The sequence below is a fragment of the Cyprinodon variegatus genome, unplaced genomic scaffold (genome assembly GCF_000732505.1).
Source record: "Cyprinodon variegatus isolate N-32 unplaced genomic scaffold, C_variegatus-1.0 Scaffold242, whole genome shotgun sequence".
In the NCBI taxonomy this organism is placed as follows: Eukaryota; Metazoa; Chordata; class Actinopteri; order Cyprinodontiformes; family Cyprinodontidae; genus Cyprinodon; species Cyprinodon variegatus.
Genome location: NW_015150695.1, coordinates 231,102 through 239,997, shown reverse-complemented (window position 1 = coordinate 239,997; position 8,896 = coordinate 231,102). Strand labels below are relative to the sequence as shown.

The following is an 8,896-nucleotide window of genomic DNA, read 5'->3' as shown; positions in this document are numbered from 1 at the left end:
ATCGTTTGTTGTAAATTATAAACGTATAATATCTTCATTATTTATTTTGGGAAGATAGTGGAGTAATCGTAGAGCTGAAATTAGGGTGGGGGTGTTGGCGCATGCGCAATCTTGAGTTCGCAAACGTCATGCAGGTTTTTCTTTGCAATAGTCCTCAGAGCAAATGCAATGCTCTTAAAAAAACAATATTTCATTTGACATTGCAGAACTGTTTCTTTTTACAAAGAACACTTACATGTGATCATTAATATTATGATAGATTGTAATCCCAAAATATCTTAGAAAAAATATCACAATATATTGCTATAAAAATAATAGCAAATACCGAAACAATGTGACCAGAAACAAAACAAGGTCACCACTGCTTAAATTTAAAATATATATATATATATATTACTAAAAATGTTAATAATGTTAATTATTATATAGTGTGAAATACATTTTCAACAACCTGTTTATTGAAGGGACCTACAGCAGAAGACGATCTCCTTATTTTTTAATGACCAAGGGGTTTGATAAGAAGCATTACATTGCTTATTTGTGAGATTAGTTACTGAAAAAATAAAAAATGTAATTAAATTCTAATACCTGGTGGACATTGCTGAAGCAAGTAGAACTATAGGTTTCTGGTTGACTAGTTTCTATAGTAAGATACTTTTTTAATGCTCTGATATAACATTCTTATTTATATTTTAACAAAATTAATGAAGTGTGTTTCTCTTCTAAGTTATATCTGATCGGATTGACAATTTAGTCCACGCCTAAAAATTCCACCACTAGAGGGCGTGTGTTCTGCTTGGTCCTGGAACTTTCCCTGAACTATCGCGAGAGGTGATCTATCCTCTCAGAAGGTCAGCTGACCATTTCCTGCATACTGTAGTGACCCGGTGAGCTGCATGACACGGGGATATTCGACGCTGTGACGCCCTTTATTATATTTACATGTAAGATCACAAATATTTTTGTTAACCTCTCTCGAGATGTGTGTGAACAGCCGCCTAGAATAGTGAGAGTAACGGGACTGCAGGTGGTAAGAAGGTGCTAAGTGGCTAACGTTAGCTAGGATGGGAACAGAATATTCTAGACCACCGTGTGCTGCTATTACGGGCTAAATTGCTTTTTGACGTTTTTGAGAATTTAAAACTAGAAATATTTAAGTGTTATTATTATTTTGTTTGCATATTTCTACCATTATTCTTGTTATTAATGGCCAGGCTCGCCAGTTAGCTCGATAACTCCTCATTAGCTTGTTCTACGGATAAATAAGATGTAATTATCAATGATTAGTCTTTGTGATGGTGTCAAAACCAGCTTCCATTTTCAGTACACTTCTAAAACATCTATGTTCACCGTTACATGTGATTAATCTTATAATATTATACTTTCCTGGTGTGAGGCACAGTTTACAATGAAAGTGGCCATTTTTGATGAACATTGACAATTTAAGGAAAGCAAATTCGAAGACTCTGGTCATTTTAAGAGATTAACTCAGAGGAAGAATTATAATTTATGGGACGCTTTGGTTCTTTTGCTGAACCATTTTCAGTGATTGATTCCCAAGGGCTTTCTGGCTGTTAATGTTTTATTTATTTAATTTTTAACAGAGCGACTTCTAAGTGAAAGATGGCTGATAATAACCAAGGAACCCCTCCTCCCCAGCTTGGGCCTTTGGTAAGTTGCTTGGTTAGTCCTAATCTCAGTTTAAAATCTTACAGATTGACTTGGGCTGGTTTGAATAGGTCTGATACTGCGATCAAAAACTGTTCATGGCAAAACAATTGGATAATTTTGAAAGAGCATTGAGAAAATTTAATTTGCCCCCTGGTATGTGAAAGAAAATTAAGTTGAAAGTGCTTTAAATTAAGTTCTAGTTATTAATCAACCACACATGCATTTTGAAATTAAGTGCATTTTAACATAATTAGCAAAATCCTTGGTTATTTTAAGGTCTCTCGATATACATAAAAAAAAAAAACAAGAAAATTTGTGTTGAAAGACCCAAACGATTGCATCATTCCAGAAGATGATTGAGGATTTATAAAAGGTTGATTTAAAATCCATGGATATGTAAAGAATATCTGGGATTTTTGCTTTGTTTTAATGTAGACTCCACCAAATTTCCGTCTTTTTCATGTTCAAAGTATGTTGGTATTGGGCGGCAGTTAAAACCAGCCAGAACATCCGGCATGTGAGAGTGGAGTCCATCTCTTTTTGTGTCAATCTCTTGTTCAAACCCTAAAAGCTGTTATCACTGCTGCACTTTGAGAAAATGGAAATGTCTTGAGAGCTGTACAGAAGGAAATGACAAAGTTTGTCTAAATCTAAGAAAATCCCACCAAACCCTGATCTTCACAAAGCTAAATTTTGGTTCTCCTTCTGTATTGATGTCAATCATGGAAGGATGCAATCACCACTCCCGTCTCTTATTATACCAAAAGGGAAGATTCCAGCAATCAGGAACTCAGCCTGCAGACAGTCAGTAGGTGTTGCTATGGCTAAGGAACCATAGCAACCTACAGATGTTGCTAAGGTTAAATCAATATCATCATGTATACACAGACATCACATTTTACTCTTAAAAAAGGGGAAATGAAATGTTAAATATTAAAAATTAATCTAAAAATGATTTCATAAGAAGCGTATGCGTTAGATGCCAGGCTATGAGGCATTTAAGTTTAAAATCAATTCTCTGTTTACATTAAAATCTGAAAAAGTGTTACCAACATCTGCAATCCTCACAACCGACTTAATAGTTAATTTTTAATATTGCCGTAAAACTTTTTAATGAACAATGGATTTTGATGACTTTAACTTTAAATAGTCCTTAGTGTCAGAAAATTGTATATTCACTGAAAACAAAAGCAGCGTCATTGTGGTATAAAATAAAATATAATATTATCTAACCTTTGGTAAACAAATTACTCGGTTGTTTTGTTGAACTTGAAGAAGATGTTAGCCAAGTGGCTTAACTCGGACTCCAGCAAATAAAGTGTAACATCCCCAATGTAGTAATAATTAAATAAATCTTGTGTTACGTGTCTACTGGCTTTATTTTAATGTACATTTAATCCTTTTGATTAACATCAGTTACATCAACCTGCAAAAAAATAAAGCTCGAAGTTAGTCATTTTTACATTACTTTGAAAGCAGTAAAGATGTTGCTGGAAAAATAAACTACCTCTTGGATTAGGTAATATTTTTTTTATTTTTTTTTGTCTCTTTTAGGTTCTCTCACCTACAATATGGAAAACTTTAATGTTTCACATATAACACCTTATTCATTCCTTGGTATGCATACATGTTTATTTAAAAATCCTTCATTTGTTTATTACAAACAGCAATTTTTAATGAGCAACAAGCTGGAGACTGCAATGTGGCTTTCACGTCTTTTCACGGTCTACTGCTCCGTAATGTTTATTCTGCCAATACTAGGGTGAGTTTACATTTTTCCTCTATACAGTTCAACAGTTTAAGGGCCAATCAAGCATTAATAAACTTTGGCTTAACGTTGTTTCTTTTGTGTTTTCAGACCTCATGCAGCAGCAAACTTCTATCAGAGAGCCTTGTTAGCAAATGCCCTCACCAGTGCACTTCGGCTACACCAGAGACTCCCACGCTTTCAGCTGAGCAGAGCTTTTTTGGCCCAAGCTCTGCAGGAGGACAGCTGTCATTACCTGCTGTACTCTCTCATCCTGGTCAACTCTTATCCCATCACAAGTATCCTTTGATTTAAATGCAACAGACTTAAATTAGCAAATTATCTAAAGGTGCTGGTTTAAGAAACAATTTTACTTTTTTTTTTTTTTTTTTTTTTGCAGCAGCAGCAGCAGAACAAACTGTGTTAACATATCATATGACTATATTTAGTTGGTCACACATTGTTTTAATGCAGCCATGTTTTTTTCTCAAAATCCTTTCAACATAGCATTGCTATTTAATCTGAAGAGCTTTTCTTTGGTCCTTAACATTCGTGTTCAGTGAGCATTTTCCCAGTTTTCCTATTTTCTTTGCTTCATGCAACCACCTACACAAAGAAAGTTCTTGATGTGAGTATACATCGTTAATACTAGAATGTCTAAAAAAGGTCATTAGAAGCAGACAGTTTTAATTATCTGTCTGATAAAGCAGCTGTCGCCTGGAGACACTATTTCTAACCATATATAAACGTAATAAATAGAAATGTGCTTGGTTTTATTTTAGTTTATTTCTGTTCCTCAATAAAAAGCATTTTTAGCACAGTGTTGTCATCAGTAATTGACTTCTTCTTTTTTTTTCTCTGTAACAACAGTCAATGGGACCAGGCAGCCTAATGTTCATCAGAAACCTCCTCGACCGACTAACAGCCAACCAGCAGAACATCCTGAAGTTTATCGCCTGTAATGAGATCTTCTTAATGCCAGCTACTGTTTTCATGCTCTTCAGGTAATACTAAAACTAATGGTGCTTTTTGTTTCCATATTACATATAATCTGTCTGATTGTATTTCATTATACAGTTAGGTTAGTGGTGCAACAATGAGATACTGGATAGCTATTTGTTTTACACAGACTTTAGTCATTTATGAATTCTCTTTACGAACCATGTCAGTATCCTTTCCAGCTTTAATGCTGAGTCATGAACTAGATCTATGACGCTGTTTTCATGAAAAGCAGTTTTTCTGTAAAACTGAAATAGAAATTATAATAGAACTTGATTGATCTCACAATGGAGAAATTAACTGTCTGCATTTAACCCATCGCCTTAGGGAGCAGTCTGCCTGAGTTTCACTAGTTAGCTATAAGGGGTCATTTTTAGTTGTAGTTTTAGATAATTATAATAATTGCTTAGCACCACTACTAATTGAAAACTTTGATCTTTATGCATATTGTCTAAAAAAAAAAAGTTGACCTGCAATTTGAGTGAGCTATAGATAACGTTTCACCAGTTCCAAAGATGGCATTTCTTTAGAAAAAGTGTTTCCCTTGAATACATTCAGCTTAATGTTATCTGCTGAGGTTCATTTGACTCTTTCACCGTTTTAATGAGACGTCCCTAAAGCAGGGAGGAGGAAATGGCTTTTGCCATCTTGAATAGGAATGAAATGCCTAACACCAGCCTAACCCTTAGGACGATTCACACAGATTCATTCATGTGCATATTATGTTCTCCGTTATTAAAAGAAGCCAGTATAGTTGATGCAGTAATTCTCCCTGGTGCTGCAGCAGGACGGAAAGCTGTCCTTTATCAAATACTAAAATGCTATTAAAAGTCTATCCAAATTACCATGGCAACAGTGCTGTCAGGCTGTCACAGAAAGACATTGTCAACACACCTTGAGGGTGACCAACATTTTATTGAATGACTTTATTAAATCTCTAAAGAAACTGTCTAAAAAATAAAATGTCTATCAGCTAAAACCCATCTTCTTCTACAATGTTTCTATGAAGTCCAAAAGGCGCAGTCAAGCTGCAGCACTGAGCTTAGTTACTTCTTAATGAGCATAATGTTGTACAAATCAGTATTAACATGCAACACTATCAACACTATTCAGATATGTGAAGTTGGCTACACTTAATATTTAAATCAATGAAGTAACTATAAAATACCTTCAAGCCACGTCTCCAACAGAGGTTGAAGTCCGTTCCCAATGATACTAATCATTACAGATGCTGTTAGAGAATCATGTGCTGCAGGTTTTCTGTTCATAGACATGCTGTGTACATGAAGCCTCAGAAGAAAGGGGCAGGAAATCCGACACAGGACGAATAAAATGAATCTGGTATATTTCTAGTGAATGTAACATGCCTAAAAAAAGAAAAGAAAAAAAAACAGCAAATACATTGAAATTGCCTTTCACTGTTTTGTGCATTTTCTGTTTTTAAACACTTAAAGGTGCTGTAGGAGATGTTCCAGCAAGCTGTGTTTTCAACATGGTTTCGAAACCATGGTTTCGAAACCACGCTTTCAAAACACATGAACGCACATGCTGTCTGCAGCGTCTGAGCAGCTGAAGTAGCATGTCGCATGAAGCTGGCAGGGAGACAGACAGCACTGATGATGCAGAGCGCTATGATCATTCCTCTGAAAAAGTTTAACACCTAAATTAACTTAAAATGCCGAAATCTACTGGCAGAACATGTTCGCTTTTATTATCCTGGTGCCTGCAGTTTGGATTACGTACATAAAAAAGGCCTTCCTGCCGCCGCGGAAAACCATGGGTTCGGCTGCTGGGCTTCCTGTTCTGGTCCAGTCAAAAAAAAAAAAAAAAGTGTCCTCCTTTTCAGAAACCCTAATCTGGTCACCATAGGTGTGAACGTAGCATTTCAGTGGCCAGCTTCCAGCCATGGCATCCTGCATGAGCATTAGGGGGGCGATTTGTTCAGGTGTCAGGGTATGTGCACAGGGGGAATGGTCAAGCAGACGACCATGATTGACATGTGATGGAACCAGTCGTGTATAACTGACCGTCTTTTGTTATTGGTTCGGGTTATTTATCGATTTCTCACTGTAGCAGGGACCATTTTGTTTAGTTTCACTTGAAAAAATGCATCAGATAATATTTCCTACTGCAGCTTTAAGAGCAATGTCAGAAATCAGTCCTCAGGAGCTGATATCTTGTGAGTTTTTGTAAATTTTCAGGAAATCAGTTGTTCTGAAGTAGGGAAGCCTTCAAAACATGCAGGACATCTGCCCTTGCGGACTGACTTGGAAACCCTGATACTCAGGTTTTCATCCTTTAGTGACGGTGTCTTTGAGTGATATTTTTGCCCATTCATGCCCATTAGCAAATGCTAAAGTTGCTCCCTTTGTCTCTCTAACAGTGGTCAAGGAAGCTTGCTGCTACCTTTTATCTACTATCGATTCCTAACGCTGCGTTATACATCCAGAAGAAACCCATACTGCCGGTAAGTTGGTAAAAAAATATATGATGAATTTTCATTAATGTGTAAGATTTTGAATACATTTATTTGTTTACTTTATTGCAAACATCTGAATTCATGTTTTATACACTGTTTAACCATTACTAGTTTATTTAGAAGAATATTTGTTTTAAAATTGTTTGTTGAATTGTTCTTTCAGTTAACATTGTGTTATAATGATCATAAATGTGATGGGCGTAACATTTTTTATGTTCTATATTCACTGTTAAAAACAAAAGTTCATCATTTACCGGTAATAGTTTGGAGACTGTGACCTGACAGATTTCCATCACCACTAGGGGCTCCAGTGAGCATTTAAAGTTTAAATAAGACTAAGAAATTAAGAGCTTTAAATCTTCAACAAAGCTTTAGCAAAGCCTCATCCTCTCATAACTAGACATAGTCATGTATTATGGATGTAGAGGGAGGCTATTAATATTATCAGTGTGAGTGTAGGCTATACATTTGATTAAATTGACCAGATTTCTGAAAGTTACTTATGGTCTGAAATAAAATGTCCTCTGCTCATAGATGGATAGAAATTAGGAAAGGTGAAATTAGGAAACTGGGATAGTGATGGTTTCATTTATTTTTACATATTTATTAATATTCAAACAATGAAAATCAAATGTAAAAGCCAGGAATGTGCCTCTCCACACTGTTAGTATTTCAGTTCAATTATGTAAGATTAATAAAATGAATAAATCAATTAGGTTATTAATAGAAAACTAAAGCTGTGTCTCTGGGTTGGGGTGGAGGGTTTGTGGGTGTGTGGAGCAAGGCAAGGGTGGTTACCAGGGCTGTCCAGTTGTAAACAGGTTAGATAACCCCAAAATTAAACTGTTTGTCCATAAACAGCAATATAAGTGGTGCATGTGGCCTGCTGACTTAGCGACACCTTGTGGCAGCGGCATGTCACTGCAGCTGCCACAATGTGCCAGAGTTCCTGCCACTGAACTGCCAGCTTTGTGACTCCTTGTGACATTCACATGCCAGTGCTAGTCTGTGTGAGGTTCTTTTCCTTCTTGCCCTCTTCTGACTTCTTCCTGCTCTCTGCTTTACTTGTGTAATTATATTTTTCTTCCTTCTCTGCATCTGTTCTGTCCATCAGTGTTCCTGTTTTCCTTCACTCCTATCAATCTTCTTTTTATCATTCTTATCTTCTTTCTCTCTCCTCTTCTATCAAGCTTGACACTGTTGTAAAACAGAGACATAATATAATCACAATCCCTTCCAAAAACATTAGAATGCACATCATCTAAATGTACAAGTTGTTAGCATTGATGACATGATATTGATTTAATACAGTTTTGCATTAAAATCATTTAAGGGGGCATAGCAGGAGGTTCAATTATTAATCAAACAGGCTTATTTTTAACACTAGAAATCCCAAGGCTGTCATTTTGATGGTTCTGGGAATTTAAAGGGAAAGAACTTTATTTAAATTAATTATATGTTGGTCATGATCTTATTAGCTTTGTAACATTAAAAAAATTAGGATATTTTGATGGCAAAAATTAGTGTCAATGTACTAACAAGAAACACCAACTTTCCCGAATATATAAAGAAAAATAAGAAAAGTGCTTCTATAAGCAAGTCAGGAAAAACACACACATTTATTTTTGGTACAACATAACCTTAGAGGCATTAATGCTGATACTGGCCCTTTCATTTTTTAGTTTATAAACCTAAATATAATTGTTAAAGCTGAAGTCTAAGTTTTTAAAAATCACTTTTTTGTCATATTGGCTAAAACTGTCCCTATGCCCAGACAGCAGTACATGTGATAATGTAACCTGTGAAAAAAACTGCTTCAATTGGTACCGCCTACTGCCTGTATTTCAATCTGGAAAGAATAATTCGGGACGAGTCAAAACAACCAATCACAGCCAGAGGAGCGTCTGATGGAGTGTCAACCACAGCTCCCACACGCTAAATCCCGCCCCCCCCCTCTCACCGCTTAACCTGCCGCTGCCGCCCGGCTGCCGCAGTCAGGA

The 8,896-nt window shown here is 36.1% G+C and overlaps 1 protein-coding gene across 1 annotated transcript in view; it reads left to right on the top strand.

The window, feature by feature from the left end:
* The first annotated feature begins 836 nt into the window (after nucleotides 1–836).
* The window catches only part of tmem33 (transmembrane protein 33), a 9,969-nt gene continuing 1,909 nt past the window's right edge, over nucleotides 837–8,896 (top strand). The window contains exons 1-7 of the mRNA XM_015381816.1: nucleotides 837–944; nucleotides 1,605–1,671; nucleotides 3,339–3,433; nucleotides 3,530–3,717; nucleotides 3,979–4,046; nucleotides 4,289–4,422; nucleotides 6,801–6,884. Coding sequence (XP_015237302.1) covers nucleotides 1,624–1,671; nucleotides 3,339–3,433; nucleotides 3,530–3,717; nucleotides 3,979–4,046; nucleotides 4,289–4,422; nucleotides 6,801–6,884 — 617 coding nt within the window. The 5' untranslated portion in view covers nucleotides 837–944; nucleotides 1,605–1,623. The remainder of the gene's footprint in view (nucleotides 945–1,604; nucleotides 1,672–3,338; nucleotides 3,434–3,529; nucleotides 3,718–3,978; nucleotides 4,047–4,288; nucleotides 4,423–6,800; nucleotides 6,885–8,896) is intronic.